Raw genomic sequence first — 23,404 nt, 5'->3', positions numbered from 1 at the left:
CAGGTTCAGATAAACAGATGGTACACTCCAATTAGGGCTAATGAGAGAAGTATGGGCAGGGTTTAGGAAAGCCTCAGCACCTTAGGGCTAGGCCTGAAGCGGGTGAGGAGGAAGCAGTTCCTGGAATCTGCAGAGCAGTTAGAACAAAGAGGGTCAGCTGACAGGAGAGGAGCTTTGTGGTAGGTGAGCCAGGAAAAGAAATGCCCTGAGACTTCTCCCTCCCACCCTCTGCAGCTCCTTGAAGTGTCTCCCTTTGAGCACTCCCAGTGAAAGAGGAGGGCTGGGAAGTCAGGGCACAAACCTGCAAGTGGTTCTGAAGGGACAAGGGAAGGATACCCAGTATCACGAACCACACCAGATAGGGTATCAAGTATCTATCTCCCACTACCTAGACAGGGTGGGAAGGGAAATGAGATTTATACTATTATGATTCAATTCATTATGATTTCATTCAAACAGTGTGTATTTGGCTAAATCCCTCAATTTCTGAGTCTTGGTTTTACATTTGTAAAATGTGGGTAGAAAACCTACCTTTCCAGCTTGTCTTCAGGTTTGAGAGAGTATATAGAATAGGACATAGCAAAGTCTATTTGATGCTGAAAACTTTAGGGCAATAAAGAACCTTAGAACTTAGTCCTCTATCATCTTTGCTCTCGTCTGGCAGCTACTCAGTGTCCACTGCATTCTCTGTGCTTAGGGAACTTGTATTCTTGGCAATTACTGAACTGGTTGGGGATGTATTACATGAGGATATCAAACCTGTATCCTCTACAAGCATTAACTGTAGTCTGATCTCAGTATGTCTTGCACATGTAATTTTACTATTTCTCAATTTATTTTGGCGCTGATGTGACTAATAAAACACAAATTTATTTTAGAGTGTTATGAAGTCATGGGGCCTTGTTTATTTTTATCTTGGTATATTTTCTCTATCAAAGGGACACTAAAAGCACACTGTCTTCTTGTGGGGGCACGTCAAGAAAACCTTTTTTAAAAAAATTCTAAAAGGAATCTTTGTAAAAATGTTTAGGGGTCACTGATATATTTTGTTTTTAGGTATCAAAGTGACTTAGATTTTATAAAGAAACATTAGGCCTTAAACATCTTTTAATGAGGACATGGGTTATCCATTTCTGCATAATAAATTTGAGGACAGTACTGGTACCAGTTCATCAGTGCCTTTAAAATGGAGAGTCTCCTCTTTCAAGCTCTCAGTGCAGACAATAAATAGGAAAAAAGTCTAATTTCAGGGTAATTCTCCAATATATGAATGGGGTTGAAATCTGGAAAAAAAAATATATTTTGTCCTGAATGGAGATCATTCATGTTTTGTAAAAATAAGAGAGGCTATATCAACCCTTTTCTGTTCTGTCAGTGTCTCCAGCACAACACAGATCTTCTTGTCATTCTATTCCACAGGCAGAATGTGATGAAAAGAAAATGGCCTGTGGATCTAGACAAACCTGGTTTCACATCTGGATCCACAAGCATTAGGTGTGTAAATATGGATAATATACTTCTAACTGGGTCTCATGTAAAAATATACAGATTGCAATGCTATTTTGAGTTTTGATGAGATGGTTCATATTGTAGGGATGAAAAAAAAAAATTTCCCTCCTTGGGTGCTATGGCTCTACAGAACTCTCATCACTTTAGTACTTAAAATTTCAGGACTGGAAGGACCCCCCCCCCCAGTAGTCTCTAATGTGCTTATTTTATTTATTTATTTATTTTAAATTTATTTATTTTTGTCTGTGTTGAGTCTTCATTGCTGCACGTGGGCTTTCTCTAATTGCAGTGAGCAGGGGCTACTCTTGTTGCACTGAGTGGGCTTCTCATTATGGTGGCTTCTCGTTGTGGAGCACGGGCTCTAGGCACGCAGGCTTCAGTAGTTGTGGCCCACGGGCTTAGTTGCTCCGCAGCATGTGGGGTCTTCCCGGACCAGGGCTTGAACCCATGTCCCCTGCATTGGCAGGCAGATTCTTAACCACTGCGCCACCAGGGAAGTCCCTAACTTGCTTATTTTAAAGATGTAAATGTCAGAGGTTATAGGACATATCTCATGGTCATATGAGTAGTCATAAAATTCAGACTGGAATGGAACTCAGTCCTTTCCTGAAAGTGAAATCTGTCAACGACCAAATGTAATAAGTAATCGAATTGAACTGAATACATGAATCCACTGAGCCGATCCTGAAACCCAAAAGGTGAAGAGGTCGACACAACCAACAAGGTGACCATCTGGTCGAGCGCCAATACAACCACATCAGAAGTCTGATGATGATCCATCACAAAATACAATTACACTGTGCTGTAAGTCCAGAGGAAGGAGAAATTTAACTCCGTCTGAGGTAGAAGAACATAATGAAATCTAATTTGCATTTAATAAACAGTGGACTAGAGGGGTGGGACAGGGAGGGTGGGAGGGAGACGCAAGAGGGAGGAGATATGGGGATATACGTATATGTATAGCTGATTCACTTTGTTATAAAGCAGAAACTAACACACCATTGTAAAGCAATTATACTCCAATAAAGATGTTAAAAAAATAAAGATTTAGGAGTTGCATGCCCCCCAAAATAAATAAATAATAAAATAAAAGGTGGAGACCCATCCAGCTATTCCCATCTGCCTCACTGTTTATTAATTTAGCAAATATATGCGTATCCACAGCTAAGATGCTCTCTCAGTAGTAAGGAGGATAAAGCACTTCTAAAGACTTCACAATTAAAGACATGAGGGAGACCTGCTGCAGAGGGGATACGCCATCAGTTGCTGATGGTTTCCCTAAGAACAAAACAAGTGCGGAAGATTAATGAATTGTCAGAACAGCAGGTAAGGTAATCCTAGGTGTCAATGGGACACCTGGCCACTGAGGCTCTCCCTCAGCAGGTGCACTAACACTTTAAGAAGCAAGAAACACAGCAGTTCCTCCGCCTCCCTCGCTCCGCATCCAGTCCTGGCCGGGCTAGCGCCTTCACGCCCTGCGGGCCACGCCTCTGCGCGCTGGTTGGTCTTTCCAGAAGTGATGAAACTTCCCGCACGCATTACAGTAGCCAGACGGTTATAAAGTGAGAGGTGAGGGTAAGTCCCTACCCCGCAAATCGCAGCCTGCTCACTTCACGCTCGCCCTCCCGCCCAGCCGCTGGAGCCCAGGTAGGCCGGGCAGCTGCGGGTCGCGGCGCCCTCCCAGCGTGCCGCGGGGCTGCCCCGGGAGAGGGAGGAGGATGCGCGGCAGCCTGGCCCGCGCGACGGGAGGGCAGACGCGGATTCCGGCTGCTGCGGCTGCTGCCGAGCAAAGGCGGCGGGGCCGATTGTTGCGCCCCTGGGAAGACCTCCGCTGTGGTCCCGGAGCGGGGACCGTGTGACCCGCAGAACCAAGGCCCTGCCGCTCTGGAGAGAAGGCGGCGGCGGTTTAAGTTGGCCATTTTAAATGTCATTATTTTCTATTATATTGTGTCGAAGCCTGCAGAATTTTTTGCATTTCAGGGGACCCGCTCGGATGGGCTGGAGGGTGCACGTGGCCCGAGTGCAGTCGCGAGTCATGGGGCGACACGGTCGCTAGGTCCTGGTCCGGGAGGGAGGGTCTGCAGGGCCGTCTGTTGAGGCCTCGGAGGATACCCCCTCACCTCCGGCAACCTCCACCCCTTCACCTAGTTACCCCTCCCCCCATCCGTGTAGACTGCAAGACTCAACTAGTGACTTGCTGAGCAAATCCTGCCCAGAAGAGATCTGGGCACGACAGGGGGCGCGGTATGGGAAAAGGCAAAAGAAACGGGCTTGCCTTTTCTCAATGGATATCTATTTTATAGGGCCAGTTTCAGATTAATGTTATTATTTTGAATGAAGGGACAGTGTTTTTCCTCAGCCTGTGGCCTACATTATTTCTTTACCATCTATTGCCCGGGGTACTTAATAAATAATTTAAAAGCACTGGTAACTCAACTTTTTCACTGATTGATCTCATTATTATACGATTAATTAAAAGTAATTTATGGCTTAGTAATATTCCATTGTATCTATGTGCCACATCTTCTTTATCCATTCATCTGTCGATGGACATTTAGGTTGGTTCCACGTTCTGGCTATGGTAAATAGTAGAGGTAGACATAAAAAATGGACTTGAGGACACGGGGTGGGAGGGCAAAGATGGGGCAAAGTGAGAGTAGCATCGACATATACACTACGGAATGTAAAATAGTTGGCTGGTGGGAAGCAGCAGCATAGCACAGGGAGATCAGCTCTGTGCTTTGCGATGACCTAGAGGGGTGGGAGGGAGGCTCAAGAGGGAGGGGATATGGGGACATGTGTATGCATATGGCTGATTAGCCTTGTTGTGCAACAGAAACTAACACGGTATTGTGAAGCAATTATACTCTAGTCAAGATCTATTTAAAAAAAAAAGTAATTTAGGTATTGAACCTGTGTAGGAGTTAGTTGCTGAAATCTTAAACTTCACCATATCACTTTGCTTTTAAGTATTGGTTTAAGAAATTAAGTTCTCTGAAACGACACTGTCCAATTCAGTAACCACTAGCCACATGTGACTATTGAGAACGTGAAGTGCTGGCTAATCCGAATTGAAATGTGCTTGAAGTGTTGATGATTTAATAGAGAAAAGCAATGTAAAATATCTTGTTAATATTTTTGTACTGATTACGTGTTGACATAATACTATTTTCAGTACATTGTGTTAAAATCTATTTGAAATTTCACTTTTTTCTCTTTTAAAAAAATTTTATGCTTTTGTCTTTTTACTTTTTAAATGGTGCTATTAGTATATTTAACATTACACATGTGGTTCATATTTCAATTGGACAGCAGTGCTCTAGACGTTTATGAGGAAATATGGAAAATTACTGGGAACAGGTAACAGCAGTAGGAAAAAGCGTTGCCGAGTAGGATGTTTGCAAGTAAGACTGTTTCCAATAAAAATAATAGGTGATAGTTTTAATTTGCTTTTCCTGCTGGAGAAATAAGTGTGCTTTGCAGTCGTTTGTCACCCGTTTCCCCTCCAATTTAGTGCTTACTGTATTTCTGTAGCATGCTTAATGGGATTCACTAAGCAGCATTAGGAAGACTTAGGTAAATGACTGACTAATCACCGCACATGATTTCAGAGCACTTTCCCAGCCCATTTTTCTACAGTCAAAGGTAGATGGCTTATCAATAGTCATCTCATTTAAACCTCAGTGAATTTTCCCAGTAAATCTCGAAGTAAATCCAAGCATACCTAACTTTGCAGGTACTGGTTTTTTTTTAAAACAAATTGAAGGTTTGTGACAACTCTGCATAGGTGTCATTTTTCCAACAGCATTTGCACACTTCCTGTCTGTCACACTTTTGTAACTTGAAACTTCAGCGATCTGTGATCAGTGATCTTTGATGTTTCCACTGCAAAAAGATTACTACTTGCTGAAGACTCAGATGATGGTTAGCATTTTTTAGCAATAAAGTATTTTTTAATTAAAGTATGTACATTGCTAGACATCATGCTGTTGCACACCTAATAGACTACAGTATAGTGTAAACATAACGTTTATATGCACTGGGAAACCAAAAAATTCATGTGACATACTTTATTGCAGTGGTCTGGAACCAAACTGACAATATCTCAGAGATGTTCCTGTATCTGATTATGGGCTATCTGGCCAAATGCATGGGAGGGGCTGCACAGGACATGTGATACTTCATTTCTAAGTTGTTTTAGTTAATACCATTTTCCATTAATTTGATCTGGCCTCATAAAAGCTCCAAATAAGGCTTTGGTTCATTTAAATACAAATGAAATGTCTTCAGAGGATTGTTCCAAGTGATTGATATAACTTGAATATATTTTTTCTTGATGCCTTTTATGTAGGCTTTGCTTTAAATTTCCATTTAAAAAAATACCAAAATAGTTTGCAAGTTATAGATATTTAGGTAAAGTAACTGTTTTGAGCTGACAGCATTCAACTAAAACTGCTCTTTACAGTTGAGAATTGAATTTGAATTTCAAAGTAATTAACATTTGTAGGAAGTACTTATTTGCTTCTTGGCCTACAGGGAAGAGCCAAGTTGTTTTTCTGAGATGCTGCTGTGTGTGTCCCACCTACTTTGCTTTCTTACTCACCAAGGTAGCTTTGAGACAAAAATGTTTTAACATTTTTGTCTTTTAGGACATTTTGATGGTGAACATTTTGTATCTCTGTCAACTTAAATATTTTTGTTGTTATTAAACTAGGATATCAGATAATATTGCTTTCTCTTTTCTTTTTAGAATTTCTTTGATCGTGTTTGAATAAGTCACTTGGAGGTAAGCTAGAAGTAGTAAAATGTTTATAATAGCTGTGTATCTTAATGTTACATTTAGGCAGTATGTATGATCATCTTTTCTACCTACTATACATCTCTTAGTACAAGTAAAAAGAGTCATTTAATTGTCAAGGAGACACAAGAGGCGACTGTAGTAATCTGGAGCATCTCTTGGATTTTTCAGGACTTTTGGGATTCTGGGATGGAGCGAGTGGGGAGGGATCTCTGGCAAGGATGGATCCAGCCTGCATGTGTATCTGTATCTTGGGTGTAAACCTAGGATACAAAACAGAATGTGGCCTGAACACTGCTAGCTCTTGCTGACCAAATCCTAATGCGAGAGGGATGCAGCCTTTGACTGGGGGCTAAGCTGCTATAGTTGGCTGGATGTTAAGGTCATCCATCTTTCTTGAGTACTTGTAAGTAAATTAAATCATTCTCTGTCCCTGTGTGCCTGCCAACCTACTGGAAAATTGCTGTAGATAATGTATATTTCAGTCTAAGTGGCTTATGCTAGTTTTGGGAATCAAGATTGAATACAGACTTGGATTGGATATTGAATATTTTTGTGTTTTTCTCTCCATAGAGAGCCCATAGCTCCATTGCACCATGTGTGGCATTTGGGCCCTCTTTGGCAGTGACGACTGCCTTTCTGTTCAGTGTCTGAGTGCTATGAAGATTGCACACAGAGGTCCAGATGCATTTCGTTTTGAGAATGTCAATGGATATACCAACTGCTGCTTTGGATTTCACCGGTTGGCAGTGGTTGACCAGCTGTTTGGAATGCAGCCAATTCGAGTGAAGAAATATCCTTACTTGTGGCTGTGTTACAACGGTGAAATCTACAACCACAAGAAGGTAAACAGAATAAAACCAGAAGCTGTCTGGATGTGATTAAGCCTCAGAGCTAGTTGGTTATAATAATTTTATTTTATATAATGCTTTTTGCTTTCAAACACTTTTCATGTTCATTCTCATTTGCTCCAATTATATATAGAGAGACAGGGCACCGATGCACAAAGAGGTGAAATGACTTGGTCACAAAAAAAAAAAAAAGATAAAAAGAGGATTACATTTCAGGTTTTTAACTCTTAGAGTGTTTTTTTTTCGTATTATGAATTTGAATTTTAATTAGAGGCTGTATTAGGCACTGGGGATACAGTAGTAAATATGAGAGGTAGGTCTGCATGCTAGAGGAGTTTAGTCCATTAAGGAGCCTTAAAAAAAATTCATTGTACATATACTAGGCATTCTGAAAAAATGAATATGGAGCTCATGGATATGGGAGATCCAGTTTCAGTATAGGTGGTCAGAGAAAGCCTCTTGAGGAATTGACACTTGAACTCAGACTTGAATGAACAAGGATTAGCTAGCAGGGCCGGGAAGCACATTTTCGTGCAGAGGGAATAGCATGCTTAGAACCCTGGGATTGTCATAAGTGAACAAGGGCCAGGTGGGACTGGGGAGGACCAGAGCAAGGAGGACTTGGTAAGAAGTTAGAATATAATTCTAAGAGCAATGAGATTTGAAGATTTTAAGGCAGGGATAGAATTTAATAGTTTGCGGGTGATCACATTTGTAGCTAATATTTAATGCTGCCCTTAAGATATTGCTGTTGCATAATTAATCAGGCAAAGGATAGACAGGTAGCCAGATGCAGTGGAGTGCAAGAAGTAAGACTTTGGGCAGCAATAAAATTGGAACAGCTTTTTAATCTGGTGAAAACGTACTCTGAGGAGGAGAGTAGTGAAGGTTTGGAATTTCTACCCCAAGGAGGCCACATTTACTAAGAGCCTTGCAATCTGGAATTGTTTGGCTAGTGTTTCATAAGAAATTTTTTAATCTAAAATTTGCAAGTTATTTTTTTGTCACTCTCTGCCCCAACTTTTAATTTTGAAAATTTCAAATTGACAAAAAAGAACAGAACATTGAGCGTCTGGATGGAATAATTGTTAATGTTTTGCCTTTTCTGCTTTATCTCTCTGTCTATATACACACACATTCAATTTTGGGTTTAATCATTTTAAAGTATACTGCAGATATTATAACCCTTTACTCCTAAATATGTAAGCATTTGTCTGCTAAGAATAAGGGCATTCTTCTATCTAACACCAATACTATTATTATACCTAAGAATCCATAATACCCTCTAATATCCAGTTCATATTAAAATTTCCCAGATGTTCCAAGAATATATTTATACCTGTTTTTTTCATTTTGAGCCAGATTTCATTCAAGGGTCACACATTTGGTTGTGATTTTTCTCCGTACTTTTTGAGACTTCTTGATATATGCCTATCATTCATGAGTAGGGATTTATATTCTAGTCACCCTCTGGCCATTTTAATCTCTGAATAATAGCTTTAGTCTTTGTTTGTTGTCGGCTTATAGGAACACTCAAGAATAGGCTTTTCATTTGAAGAGTCGTTATATAGTTATTCAGCATATTCCTTTCATATATTTAATAAGGGCCTACTATACATCAGACATCATTTTTATAGGTGCTTGGAGGTGAGATGGAACAGGAAAGGTAAGGGAGTTTCAAGCTAGTGGGAACAGAGGAGGGGGCAGTTAAAACTTCCTTATTAAGCCAAGTTGGTACCATATACGTGAGAATGCTAAGTTTGTATTATGGCAGTAGTAGCCTGACTTTCACCTTAAATTAGGTAGGAAATGCCATGTTTTACTTGAACAACATAGCTGCTTTTGTGTATTTTGTTAAATAGTTAAATATTTTGAAAATATTTCTTTTCTAAATTAGCCAAATATGTTGTATTTTCAGAAGCAGAGAAGTTCCATTTCTTCTACCAGTCATTCAGGTTATCTAGTGTGAGCAGCTAAAATCTGTCTAAAGAGTAGAATTGACATTTCAGGCTTATATAAAGAATTCTGCAACATAAGCTTCAAAGGTCCCCCTTTTTTGGTGAAAATAGAATTTACTACTAAAATCCAGCCAGCAGCTGGGAGTGGAGGGAGACTGGTCAAAGGAGAGGAGGAATATGAGTGAAGGTAGGGCAAAGAGGAGGCTCCCTCCCTGCAGGGGGCATCAGAGGCCTACAGCCAGCAAGTCAAATGACAGTGTGATTTCTGCGTGATGGCATAATATGGGGGCTTTAAGCTAAATGTGGCTTCAGGAGAGTGGGAAGTATACATGTGAATCATTAACCAGTAAGTTACCTGTAAGCTTTAGGCCAAAGAGCCATGATGATGATGTGGTGCTGGAGTATAGATTTGGAAGCTGTTGCTTGCTGAAATCATTGAATGCTTTAGGCTCATTTATCCTGCAGGTACTTAAGCCCAGAAGGGTCAGCAGAAGACCCCTTCCAAACACTGCCTCCTAGTGACAGAGATCATCACTGACAGTCTCTCAGAGCAAGGAGAGGTGACCAGGAGGTGGCTTTGTAGTTATTGGAAGCGGCCAAAGCCCATTTTTGGACAGTTCCGTGCTTATAGACAAAAGGTTCACAAATTTATAGAGTGAGAATGGTTGTGAAGCATGCTCTTACACATATAAACATAGAGACTGACTTTTTGAAATTTAAAAACATGTTTTAAATGTTCAAATGTACCCAGCATTTCAACTTGATTTTGTTTATGTGAACCTCCTCTCTATTATCAGCCAAAAATATGAGTAAGTAAAAGAAAGAGGAACATACCAAGAAGTTTTCACCCTCAAAGTTTGCCAGTGGTGAGGGAGAGTCATGGAGTTTGGGCCTAACTTACTTGAACCCTCTCTACATGCAGTGGGAATGATGGTCTCTTTGCTGTTCCACTGGGGGATGTGGATGAATAAAGCTCCAGCATCATTTTGTCCATCGCTGAGAAGTAGCTTTAATGCCTCTGCAGTGGTGGAAGGACGGGATGCTATAGTCCTCTCCAGGACCACCAGCTCTGTGTTGGACCATTTGTCTCCACCATTGTGATGGAATCATTTATTTGTCAGGGAATAGTGCCAATGTGTTTGTCCTTTCGCTTTCTATTTTCATAGGAAGTCTGTGAGGCTGAACTGGAAGAAGCTCAGCTGATACTATATTCCCAAACCAAAATCTCACAGTTGAGGAGGACACATTTTTAGTGTCCATGACACCTGGCAATCTATTTGCTTAACATATTTATGTACATACACGTGTATTACATACACAGTATGTATATAATATACATTTCCATCCCTCCACGCAATACAGAGGTACATTGCGTCTGTATTCTGGTTATCAGAATGCAACTAAGATTTTCACGGGCTTAGCTTTATGTTATAAAGAATTTGTATGATTCTGAGTTCAAACAGGCTATATTTTTATAATGCCATGATTCTTTTAAATCACTAACGTGCATGAAATTATAAAGCACAAAAATACTGAAGCAACTTTGCAATAACAAAAAATTAGTGAATGCACAAGGATTCTAACATTTTGTTTTGCTATTGTTTCCTTAAGCTGCAACTCCATTTTGAATTTGAATACCAGACCAAAGTAGATGGTGAGATAATACTTCATCTTTATGACAAAGGAGGAATTGAGCAAACAGTTTGTATGTTGGATGGTGTATTTGCATTTATTTTACTGGATACTGCCAATAAGAAAGTATTCTTGGGCAGAGATACCTATGGAGTCAGACCTTTGTTTAAAGCTGTGACAGAAGATGGATTTTTGGCCGTGTGTTCAGAAGCTAAAGGTAATGATAGAATTTTACTGTAGATTTTCATTGTCCTGATCCTGTGTTTTCTTTTAAATAATATTTATAAATCTAATCCTATGCATATTTACATACAGGGCAACCCAGATGTTTTACAAGTGACTATGTGAGTCATGGACTTTCTGAGCTTTTCTTTATAAAGCCAAGGAGCTGGACTCTGCTTTTAGCACTTAAATTCTGTAAACCTTAGAGGATTAAATCTGTAGTAAAGTCATTTAATTTTTTTTGTGTTGATAGGCTCTGCGTCTGGTTTGATCCCATATGTATTTTCAAGTTTTCCTATGTCACATTGTAATGGTAGGGTTGGCTGGCCCTGCAGTTATTGCACTGTGGTACTGTGTCATGGCTATCACACAGACTCATTTTAATTTAGCATTTTTTAAACAGCTTTATTGGTGTATAATTTACATGCCATACAATTCTTCCATTTAAAGTGTACAATTCAGTAGTTTTTAGTATGTTCATAGATATCTGCAACCAGTGCTTCAGTCAATTTTAGAAATGTTTTATCACCTCAAAAATAAAACCCGTAGGGAAATCCCTGGTGGTCCAGTGGTTAGGACTCTGCGCTTTCAGTGCTGAGGGCCCCGGTTCGATTCCTGGTCAGGGGAACTGAGATCCCACAAGTCTCACAATGCGGCCAAAAAAATAAAAATAAACCTTGTACTCTTGAGCTGTCACTCTCCATCACTCCATATCTGTCAGCCATTAAACTTCCTGTCCCCAACTACCTCCTCTACCCCCTTTCCCCCCCAGTCCCAGCCAACCGCCAATCTGCTTTCAGTCTATATGGATTTCCCTATTCTGGGCATTCCATATGAATGGAGTCCTATCATATGTGGTCTTTTGTTACTGGCTTCTATCACTTGGCATAATGTTTCCGAGGTCTGTCTATGTTGTAACATGTATCAGTATTTACTTTTTATGGCCAAAAGATACTCCATTGCATGGATATACCATGTTCTGTTTATCCACTGTTAATCCTTTTGTCAGTTGATGGACAATTGGCTCTTATGAATAATGCTTCCCTACATACTTGTGTACAAGTTTTTGTGTTTTCATTTCTCTTCGGTGTATACCTAGGAGTGGACTTGCTGGATCATGTGGTTTACTCTGTGTTTATAAATAGCATCAAAAAAAAGAATAAAATACTTGAGAATAAATCTAACAAAAGCAGTGCAAAACTGTATGCTGAAAACTATAAAACATTGTTGAAAGAAATGAAAGAAGATCTAAATAAATTGGAAAGCATACAATGATCGTGGATTGAAGACTTAACATTGTTAAGTTGGCACAGACTCCCCCAATGGATCTACAGATTCAGCATGACCTCTGTCAGAATCCCAGGTGACTTCTTCGTAAAAATTGACAAGCTGACTGTGAAATTCATATGGAATGGCAAAGGCCTCACAATCTTGAGAAAGAATAAAGTAGGAGGATTCTCACTTCTTGACTTCAAAATGTACTACAAAATAACAGTAATCAGGACAGTATGGTACTGGAAGGACAGGCAGATAGAACAGTGGAATAGAACTATGAGTCCAGAAGTGAATCCATACATCTGCAGTCGACAGATTTTCATCAAGGGTTCCAAGACCATTCAATGGGCAAAGAATAGTCTTTTCAACAAATGATGCTGGGACAACTGGACATACACATGCAAAAAAATGAAGTTAAACCGTTACCTCACACCATACATAAAAATTAAAGTGGGTCAAACTCCTAAATGTAAACACTAAAACTATAAATCTTTTAGAAGAAAATATATGGCTAAATCTTCATGACCTTGGATTTTACAAAGATTTCTTAGATATGACCCCGAAAGCACAAGCAACAAAAAAATAAACTGGATTTCATCAGAACTAAACATTCTTGTACTTCAAAGGACACCATCAAGAAAGTGAAAAGACCACCTACAGAATGGAATACTTGTAAATCATATTTAGCATTTTTTGACAATAAAGTTGAGGAAGGCATTCATCTTTTATCTCCTAGCTAGATAGAATGACATCCTAAAATCTGGGCTACCTGCATGTCTGCCTTTTTGCCTCATTCCTTAAATCCTTTCTCACTTACTGTGATCGTATGGCAAAGAAGTATATATGTTATTTACCTAAAGTGCTGTTAGGGAAGCCCAGCAAAGAGAACACAAAGGAAAAGCAGACTCCATACTTCCACTGTGTCTCCGAAACCTTGATATGGCATAACGGTCTCACATCTGATTTACCCTCTGAAATTTCTTGACTTGTGATTTTTTTTTACATCCTTAACACTGCCCTTTTCTAAACAACATGATCTCATCTAGAATACTGTACTGCCACCGTTTTCCTTTCTCAGTGCTTTTAGAATAGCCTGTCAAAAACTCATTTGGTCATGGTGCTCCCTGCTTAAAATCTTGTAACTGCTTCTCATCCCCTACAGGAGTTATGTGGCTAGCTTGAGGTCTGCTAGCTGGTGATGGGACCTGGGGCTCGTCTGCTGTTTGAATTCCACACTACACAGTAGATTCCTGGGTCAACAAACTCAAATTATAAATCATAATAAGTATTCTGTGTAGATAGGCTGTTACTGTTTATAATAAACCACTGATTTTTTTTTTTAATCACAGATCATGGTGATGTCAAGTTGGTTACTTCCTGTGAGAGCTTATTGAGGAAATTTAAATTATAATGTTTAATTCACACACAGTATATAATAGCTACGTAAGGGACAGATGTCTGACTTCTTAATAGCTGAGTTTAAAGTATGTAATGGTGGATCATTTTGCTTGTTAAAGGGCTGGGAACCATAGCTATTTTCTTAAGATACCTCAGTGATGACAAGTGACTACCAGGATATCATAAAATTAAGTTTCAAGTCCTTCTCTTTGCTTAATAAATGTATCTTTTCTTGTATTTGTTTGCTTTAGTGAAGAAAATAGATTTTTTAAAATCAGAAATTCCAGCTAGGGAGAAGAAATTGAACACTGAAGATTTTCCTATTGCCTTGAATTACTAGAAACCAGTGTAATTTTGCTGTGCATCTCTTTACCACTATTACCTTTCTAGTAAGTAGATGGTAGGGTTTTGAGTGATTATATTTTTCCAGTTTTGCTTATGTAATGGACACGTATTTGTATTAAAGAGGGAAGATGAATAGGAATTTAGAGGATATTAACTAATCATGAAAGGTACTGTGAAGTATTACCCTCATTTGAATAAATTTATCTTTTTGAATATGTAGGTCTCATTAACTTGAAGCACTCCATGACTCCTTTTTTAAAAGTGGAGCCTTTTCTCCCAGGACACTATGAAGTTTTGGATTTAAAGCCAAATGGCAAAGTAGCATCAGTGGAAATGGTTAAATATCATCACTGTAGAGATGAGCCTCTGCATGCCCTGTATGACAGTGTGGAGAAACTCTTCCCAGGTAAGAAAGCAGAAGTCCACGCACCTGTTCCCCACCTCTCTCCCCAAAAGGAAAACTGTACTCTCAAATCACTGGAATGATGTAAGTTCGAAAATCTGTTCCTTTTTTTTTTTTTTTTTTTTTTGTGGTACGTGGGCCTCTCACTGTTGTGGCCTCTCCCGTTGCGGAGCCCAGGCTCCCGACGCACAGGCTCAGCGGCCACAGCTCACGGGCCCAGCTGCTCTGCGGCACGTGGGATCTTCCCGGACCGGGGCACGAACCCGCGTCCCCTGCATCAGCAGGCGGACTCTCAACCACTGTGCCACCAGGGAAGCCCTCTGTTTCCTTTTTAATTTGGAGGTGACACATTGCAATTTGTCCAGCTTCACTGTTGAGCAAATGCCATCATGATAGAGGTAGATGATTGTGTACCCATTTCAGTAAATAATTCAGCCCAGGCTCTTCTGCAGCTATTTAATTTCCTTTATGTATTAATAGGTTTTGAGATAGAAACTGTGAAGAACAACCTCCGAATCCTTTTTGACAGTGCCATTAAGAAACGTTTGATGACAGACAGAAGGATTGGCTGCCTTTTATCAGGTGAAGTCAGTTTAAAAACCCAATTGTATTTAGTGCATATTTAAGTTAAATGATTTATAGCTATCCTGGAGGTTTTGACTATAAAATACTTACTATATGATTTAATCTTTCCTCCATTATAGGATGAAAAAGTTTTCTGTAAGTTGCTTTCAATATTCATAATAATGTAGCAACTTAAAGTGATACTATAATTATATTGGTACAAGTGAGCTAGTAAACATTCTTTAGAATGTTCCCTGTCCTCCTACTCCACCATCTCGATACGAGTCCTAGAATGTGTGTAGTGGTTTTTAACCAATTCAAATACTGTTACCGTTATCACAGGTTAAATGTTAGATTTTTCTTATTCAAGTTGATTTTTCAGTTTATAAAACTTAGGGATTTTAAATGGTAAAACTCTAATCTTAGTGCTTAATAGGAATGTAAATCATATCTGTCCCTCTCTTATGTACGGTCCATAACCACTACACTTCCTGTCTTGCTCGTAGGTGGCTTGGATTCCAGTTTGGTTGCTGCCATCCTGTTGAAGCAGCTAAAAGAGGCCCAAGTACAGTATCCTCTCCAGACATTTGCGATTGGCATGGAAGACAGTCCCGATTTACTAGCTGCTAGAAAGGTAAGACACTGTCTTTGCCTGTTATGTAGTTAAGACAGACTTGTTAGTAATTGATGGTTCTATACTTTGCTGCTGCATTGACTTAGGTAAGTGTTTTGAATTAAATATGTTAAAATGGAATGAAATGCCTGTTGAATATCAACTATGTTGTACACTGTATTCTGGGCACTTTTATCTATCAGGGCCCATGCAGTCCGCACAAAGACCCTACGATAATTCCGCCCTTTTGAGAGTTAGGGCATGGTATAGTGGGTGGTTCAGGCTGCAGGCTTTAGAGCCTGACTGCTGGTTTCAAATCCTAGTTCTACCACACAATTCCTCACTTACGCAATGGAAGTAATAGTATCTACTATGGGATAGTTTTGAGGTGAAAATTACATAATACTTCATATAAGTGTGTAGGATAGAACCTAGCGTGTAGTGAGTACTTAGAGAATGTTAGCTATTCTTTTTACTTTTCTTTTTTTTATAAAGTACTGTGTTTAGGGCTTTGGGCAGAGGGGACCTTGTACACATCCAGTGTGCGGGAGACCTCGTTCCCACTTTGGAGAAACTTGCATAGAATGGATGAGAAGGATCAAGCAAGTGGTCCCAAAGCAAGCTGACCAATGCTAAATGGATCCACAATAGCCAGAGAAAACAGAATGAGGGGAGGGGCCACTTAATTGAGGAATAACATCCTGGATGTAAAATTAGGCATTGTGGGAGGGCCAAAAGGAGGTAAAATCTGTGTGAGGGGGAGTGGGGGGCATGCTTGTTAGGGTGAAGTCTTGGAGTGGGAAGAGTGGATGGGAGCTCTACCTCTCAGTGGTTAGTGGAGGGCAGACACTGGCGAAGGCAGGGGAGCCTGACTAGGTGGGGCTTGTATGCAGTGGCCTAGAGAATCATTTCCCCTATTGTGGTGGCCTATGGAATTATTTCCACTTAGTTTGTCTTGTTTAACAACCTTGTTAATTCATAGTGTGTTGTGAACTACAGTCCTCCTTCATTTTCAAGAGTAGTCCTTTTCTTTAAAACACAAGCCTGTGGGTATTTCTTTGTATAATCAGGTGGCAAATCATATTGGGAGCGAACACCATGAAGTCCTCTTTAACTCTGAGGAAGGCATTCAGGTCCTGGATGAAGTCATATTTTCCTTGGAAACTTACGATATTACAACAGTCCGTGCTTCAGTAGGTAAGGTATTTTATGATCCCAAAAAGATTTTTAATACTGAAAAGGTGTAAGGATTAAACAATCCTGTTTCAAGCAGTTGTTTAAAAAAACGTACTCAACAATGAACACAGGTAAAATTCCCGTGTCAGCAATTGTTGAAGACAAGGCCATTTAAGAATTCCTGAAATCTCTTTTGGAGAGGAACAATAAATACATAGTTAAACTTCCACATTTATGGTATCACTGTTTCTATTTCTCCAAAAAGTAGATACATATTTTTTGTACCACCTTTCCCCCAGTTTCTCTGTATAAAAGTTTCTTGGGCTGTATAGGGAAATAGGTCTACATTGTAACTAATTTCTGTAAGGAATGCTCATTTTAGATATATTTTGGTGAATATTCCATCATACGACTTATCAATCAATAACATATTGTGCAACAAGAAATACTAGTTTTACCCTGTGGATACACACTTGAGATTAGAAGTATGCTCCCAATCAGACTGATCTAATTTTGCTGAGCCTCTTAATATGCTACTTGCTTAGATATGGCTCTCTTAAGGGATGCAGAATCTGACAGGACTCCATTGTTAACTTGAGGGTCTGCATCCTCATGCTATAAACTTTGCAGTAACAGTACAGAGGTGCTGTCTCTCCCAAGGAAGCAAAAATTCGTTCTTGAAGGGCAAAAAAATCTTAGGTATTACAGTGGTTTCTGGCCTTCCAAAGGGCAACGGTACATCAACAGCAATACGGTATATCTGGTACTGATATTTCATTGGTGAAGGAGATTAGGGAAAAAGATCTAAAAGATATCCCTAGGGAGGTGATAATGAAAAAACAGTTAAGAACAGACACTGGTTTACAGGGATGTGGAGCAGGAACCAACCAGCATCTTTTTTTTTTCGGTACGCGGGCCTCTCACTGTTGTGGCCTCTCCCGTTGCGGAGCACAGGCTCCGGACGCACAGGCTCAGCGGCCATGGCTCACGGGCCCAGCCGCTTCACGGCATGTGGGATCCTCCCAGACCGGGGCACGAACCCGCGTCCCCTGCATCGGCAGGCAGACTCTCAACCACTGTGCCACCAGGGAAGCCAGCATCTTTTAATGATGCAATATTCTTAACTGTATTTGAAATATGCTGAATGGGGAATAAGTATCAGGAAAAAAGCCCCGAATAAAAATTAAGCTACCAAAGCCCTAACTTTTAACTTTTTTATAGTGATACTGGTGTGAAAGTTACCACATTTAAGATATTTGAGTCATTGTTCAGCAAAATTTTTTAGCATTTTTAACGTTGTTTAGCAAAATTTTCAGATAGACATTCTTGGTCTGAAAGCAGTAACATTTTAAAACCTACATATAAAATTGTGGAAGGGTTTTGGGGTATTTCATCACAACAGTACAACTTTTGGATTAAGTACATAAAAAGGTAGATACCATATAAAGATATTGTAGCTATAAGGTCATTTTTTTGCAAACTACTTTATATTAACAGAGAGTCTAGTCTAATAGCAAAGCTTGCAGTCATTTCCAGAAATCAAATAAAAGGCATTTTTGGTAGAGGGTTATGTGGACATTAACAATAATTTCTGTCTCTTTTTTAAGGTATGTACTTAATTTCAAAGTACATTCGGAAGAACACGGATAGCGTAGTGATCTTCTCTGGAGAAGGTTCAGATGAACTTACACAGGGTTACATATATTTTCACAAGGTAAGCATTCTCAAATGGAGGGATATTGATCCTAGGGGAAGAAAAGTATGAATTATTATTTACCTATTTTCTTATCTTTTTTGCTATAACAGTAGCACTTTGAATATCTTGTGAGGCATATCAGGAAATCTGATAGTGTCTGTATTTTGCGGGGAGAAAGAAGTCTTAATAGTGTCAGATAATATCTTTTTTTAAACTAGTTAAGCCTGAGAATCATGTTTCTGCTTTTAGTCCCCTATGGTCTTATGGCTGTTGTACAGCATGTCATTTTATTTGTTCTAGCACTAGCAGCCTTGGTGTGAGGGAAGGTACGTTTTATCAAGCATTTACTCCCTTCCCTAAGCTCTGTTTGGCTTTTTGTCTTACCCACCTTTAGAATTGGAGTTACGTGTACGAGTAAGATATAAAAACTGTTTCATGTGCCAGAAGCAAAGCTTGTGGGTGTATTTGTAACTTCAGCTCTGTTTGCAAAATAGGCTCCTTCCCCTGAGAAGGCCGAGGAGGAGAGTGAGCGGCTTCTGAAGGAACTGTATTTGTTTGATGTTCTCCGAGCAGATCGGACTACTGCTGCCCATGGGTAAACGTGGTATTTTAGGAAGCGATTGTAAAAATAACCTCAAAAAACAAAAGGCTCAGTGGTCGATTTCTTTCTTTCCAGTTAGCATATGTTGCAAAGTATGCCTTCTATAGAGAAAACGAAGCTTGTCTGTTAGTGCAAAGGGATTAGGCTGAATCAGAGTGCTGTTGTCATGGTGAGAGGACATGGATAGGCAGTTTGAGATGGAGTTCCCATCTTGAAAGCACAACATCTTGCCCACTTCTGGGCAACTGAGATGGAAGGCACTTGAAACCTTTTTTTTTAGTTTTTTTTAAGAGAAATAAAGATTATATACCTTCATGTTGCGAGCGTTGAGCTCCTGCCATGCCAGTTTGATGCTGTGGGGACCATGTGTGGTGAGAGGGAAGCGAAGATGCAAGAGATTTGATTAGCTTATAAAACAAGGTTTCTTTGGTATCATTTCTGGTTGGCTAAACTTTTCACTTTTTAAAGCTGGTCATGTTGGAGAATTGAAGACTCTTACTGTACGTGATAAACAACCAATATCAACTCTTAGTTGCTTCTACCAAATCACACTTAGATTAGAAAATAATATGAGGTTGGGGAATGAACTGAATTCAAACATTTTTACTACTAACTGATGAATAACTTACATTCAGTATAAACCAGTGTTCCACAGTGTTTCATCAAAGGCCACATCATCTGTTTCTTGAATCCTGGGGACCCTGGTTAGGACAAGCAGATAGGGTAATAACCACAGATTAGCATTACAGTTTTTTAACAGGATGAGAGATGGTCTCACCTAGAAAAAACTGTAGTCAGAAAAGTCCAGGCAAAGTACGTTCTTAATGATCAGGTCACGCATTCTTTTTCTGATTTTTGAGATATTTAATAGTTTACAGAAGGGAAGGTAAAAGTAATTATTCTCCAGTAGTTTGTTTCACTCTCTAGATGATGCAATATGTACTCTGAATGAAGGTTTTTGTATTCATGCATTAGGGTAGGGCAGTTACTTAGGATTATAAAAATGACTTTATAATCTTAACATTACTTAGAGGCTAAGTGAATTCCTAGGAAACAAAGTCTGAATCTAAACAGACAGGCACTAAATATCCATTTTAATTTACATGTTGTTCTTTTCCTTTTTAAGCCTTGAACTGAGAGTCCCCTTCCTGGATCATCGATTTTCTTCCTATTACATGTCTCTGCCACCAGATATGAGAATCCCCAAGGTGGGTGAATCAAGATAAAAACTGTCAAAAAACCATTGATAATGGTTATATTTAGAACTTTCACTGACACTCCTTTTATTTTCATGTCAGAACGGGATAGAAAAACATCTTCTGAGAGAGACATTTGAGGACTCCAATCTGATACCTAAAGAGATTCTCTGGCGACCAAAAGAAGCCTTCAGTGATGGAATAACCTCAGTTAAGAATTCCTGGTTTAGGATTTTACAGGAATACATTGACCATCAGGTATCATGTCTTTAAAAGTATTTTCTGGAATAGGATAATTTGGATGCAGAGTAGTAATCACTGTTCATTTTGTATTTAATTTAAAAGTCTGTGTCTGCAGGAGAGATGCCCTATAAACAATACTTCTTTTAAAGAATTCTGTAAGAATAAAGTGGCATCTAGAATAGAGAGAGGAGACTTACCAGTCATCACTGACTTTTAAAAAAAAATTTATTTATTTTTGGCTGCATTGGGTCTTCATGGCTGCACGCGGGCTTTCTCTAGTTGCGGCGAGCGGGGGCTATTCTTCGCTGTGGTGCACAGGCTTCTCATTGCGGTGGCTTCTCTTGTTGCAGAGCACGGGCTCTAGGCGTGTAGGCTTCAGCTGTAGCACGCGGGTTCAGTAGTTGTGGTACGTGGGCTCTAGAGTGTGGGCTCAGTAGTAGTGGCGCATTGGCTTAGTTGCTCCGCGGCATGTGGGATCTTCCCAGATGAGGGCTCGAACCCATGTCCCCTGCATTGGCAGGCAGATTCTTAACCACTGTGCTACCAGGGAAGCCCCCTGACTTTCATCTTACACATTTTTGGGCACCTGTTGGGTGCCAGACGTTATTAGGCACAAATGAATCAAACACTTAGAGCCACCACTTAGAAGTATGCATGTGAATGTTCCTTAAAGGTCGCTGAAGCCATGTATATTAGGGTATTTTAGCCTTTTCTAAGTGATCCAAAGAGTCTCTCTCACAAGATATATATAGACATGCCTTTTCTTTTTTGTTTTTTTGTTTTTTTTTTTTGGTGTGTGTGTGAAGCCAGATTAAATACAAGTATTTCCATGCTGGTTAAAAACCATTTCGCTTCTATCTTGTTATTCTTGCAGGTTGATGACGCGGTGATGGCAAGCGCAGCCCAAAAATTTGCCGTCAATACTCCCAAAACGAAAGAAGGCTATTACTACCGTCAGATCTTTGAACGCCACTACCCGGGCCGCGCTGACTGGCTGCCTCATTACTGGATGCCCAGGTGGACTAGCGCCACTGACCCTTCCGCCCGCACTCTGACCCATTACAAGGCCACTGCCAAAGCTTAGGTATTCCCTGAGCCGTGGAGTGAAAGTAAACATTTCTTCTCATTGTGAAGGGTAGGGGGCTTGGGGGCAGGAAGGGTCAATGGCCCAGGCTTGCTTGGGTGTGAAAAAATAAAAGTCTTAAATCTGAAACATTGCTATAGTCATTTATATTCATACAGCCCCCTCATCAGAGGTAGCTAGAAACGGAACAGCTTTCACTGTATCACAATAAGAGAGTGAGCTAGGAAAGGGGAAACAGTCTGATGTTTGGGAAGCCTCACACGCCCTCTCCTGGCAGAGCTACTGTAGAGGACTTTCAGGTCTCATGTCAGCGGGGCCTCCTTCCAGGCCTTGCCTCATCTGCATGTGGTCCTCCTCTGACTTCCTTAGTTCTTTCTGCATTCCTAACAGCTGACTAGTTACACTCTGGAGAGGTAAGTCCTTTCTAAGACTTTGACAGCTCTATTTTGTAAGATATGTTGACTGAAAACTGCACAGCCTAAAAGTTGAGAATTAAGTCATCAGAAAATCTGCCAAATAAAACTTACTTAAGCCCAGAAGACAGCCTCTCAGATTGTTCTGAGGGACTGGTCCACAGAAGTAAGGGAGGAGCCAGGATATATAGGAGGTTTTGCAACAAAGACCAGGTAGTCCGGAACATCAAAAGATTACTGTTAAAACCAAACATCTCAAGTTAATGAATTTAGTGCATTTCTCTGTATAGGAGGAGGCAAGAGTCTGGGCTGATTGAAATCATTCCTTTGATATGCTTCTTAACTGTCTAGGGCCAGTATCCTACTTTTCTCCATCGTGAATCCCCTCAGGGTGCACAGTGGCAGGTGGCTGATGGCTTGATGGCCGCAATATCCTTTGCTTACTGATACGGCAGACAACAGTTCTCATCCACGGATAGTAATTTATATTTTTTTTCTGTTGAGCCAATGTCTCTTCTGGAACTATCGTTGTAAATCACGAGTCAGCAAATTTTTTCACGGCTAGACAGTAAATATTTTCGGCTTTGCAGACCTCTTGGAGCTGTTCAGCTCTGCCATTATGGTGCAAAAGCAGCCACAGACAGTATGGAAACTAATGGGCAAGGCCATATGCAAACATATGGGCATGGCTGTGTTGTATTAAAACTTCATAAAAACAGGCAGTGGGCTGGATTTGGCCCATTGGCCATACTTTGCCAAGCCCTGTTCTAGAGCCAGGCATTTCTGATAAAAGGAAAAAGCATTCCAAAACTAGTTGGAAGAAGAGAAAATATAACAAGGAAACATTCAATGAACAGGTAGATTTTCATTTGATTGCTCATTGGTTATTTAAGGACAGGATTTTGAAATATATTTTTAAAATGAATTTAGTTATTACAAATTTTTGAAGAGGAAACTGCTGATGCACAGGTAAATAAAAGAATGCTTCATGGGAAGAGTGAGTAGGCCAGGAATTCAGCTGGTAAGTTGGAAGTTGGGGACTGTTTAAGCCTACCTGTTGGCCTTCACTTATTTTTAAAAAGTCTAAACATTCTCTGACATAAATCTTACCAATGTTATCTTAGGTCAGTCTCCCAAAGCAACAGAAAAAAAAGCAAAAGTAAACAAATGGGACCCAATCAAATGCACAAACTTCTGTACCGCAAAGGAAACCATAAAACAGACAACCTACGGAATGGGAGAAAATAATTCGCAAATGATGTGATGGACAAGGGTTTAATTTCCAAAATAAGCATCTCATACAACTCAGCAACAACAAAAATACCCAACTGGGTAATGGGCAGAAGACCTAAATAGACATTTCTCCAAACAAGACATAGAGATGGCCAACAGGCACATGGAAAGGTGTTCAACGTCGTTGCTAGTTA

The 23,404-nt window shown here is 39.9% G+C and overlaps 1 protein-coding gene across 2 annotated transcripts; it reads left to right on the top strand.

Moving 5' to 3' along the window:
• The first annotated feature begins 2,995 nt into the window (after window positions 1-2,995).
• ASNS (asparagine synthetase (glutamine-hydrolyzing)) lies at window positions 2,996-21,693 on the top strand. 2 transcript variants are annotated; one of them, XM_059074720.2, is made up of 13 exons: window positions 2,996-3,156; window positions 6,260-6,295; window positions 6,881-7,152; window positions 10,728-10,965; window positions 14,209-14,394; window positions 14,872-14,973; window positions 15,462-15,589; window positions 16,639-16,765; window positions 18,352-18,458; window positions 18,935-19,035; window positions 20,168-20,249; window positions 20,340-20,495; window positions 21,355-21,693. In XM_059074720.2, exons 3-13 carry the CDS (start codon window positions 6,904-6,906, stop codon window positions 21,562-21,564), a joined length of 1,686 nt encoding a protein of 561 aa, XP_058930703.1. In that variant the 5' UTR covers window positions 2,996-3,156; window positions 6,260-6,295; window positions 6,881-6,903; the 3' UTR covers window positions 21,565-21,693. The 2 variants fall into 2 exon arrangements, with proteins under 2 accessions (XP_058930703.1, XP_058930702.1); XM_059074719.2 differs by lacking the exon at window positions 2,996-3,156 and adding an exon at window positions 3,197-3,435.
• The last annotated feature ends 1,711 nt before the right edge of the window (window positions 21,694-23,404 follow it).

The sequence above is a fragment of the Kogia breviceps genome, chromosome 9 (genome assembly GCF_026419965.1).
Source record: "Kogia breviceps isolate mKogBre1 chromosome 9, mKogBre1 haplotype 1, whole genome shotgun sequence".
In the NCBI taxonomy this organism is placed as follows: Eukaryota; Metazoa; Chordata; class Mammalia; order Artiodactyla; family Physeteridae; genus Kogia; species Kogia breviceps.
This window is presented reverse-complemented; position numbering and strand designations above follow the sequence as displayed.

Bases quoted from the DNA above. Each gene is read 5' to 3' on its own strand.
- ASNS (XM_059074720.2), top strand. From the start codon at position 6,904: ATGTGTGGCATTTGGGCCCTCTTTGGCAGTGACGACTGCCTTTCTGTT. The intron at 14,395-14,871 runs GTAAGAAAGCAG...ATGTATTAATAG, and splicing joins TGTGGAGAAACTCTTCCCAG to GTTTTGAGATAGAAACTGTG. The intron at 14,974-15,461 runs GTGAAGTCAGTT...TCTTGCTCGTAG, and splicing joins GATTGGCTGCCTTTTATCAG to GTGGCTTGGATTCCAGTTTG.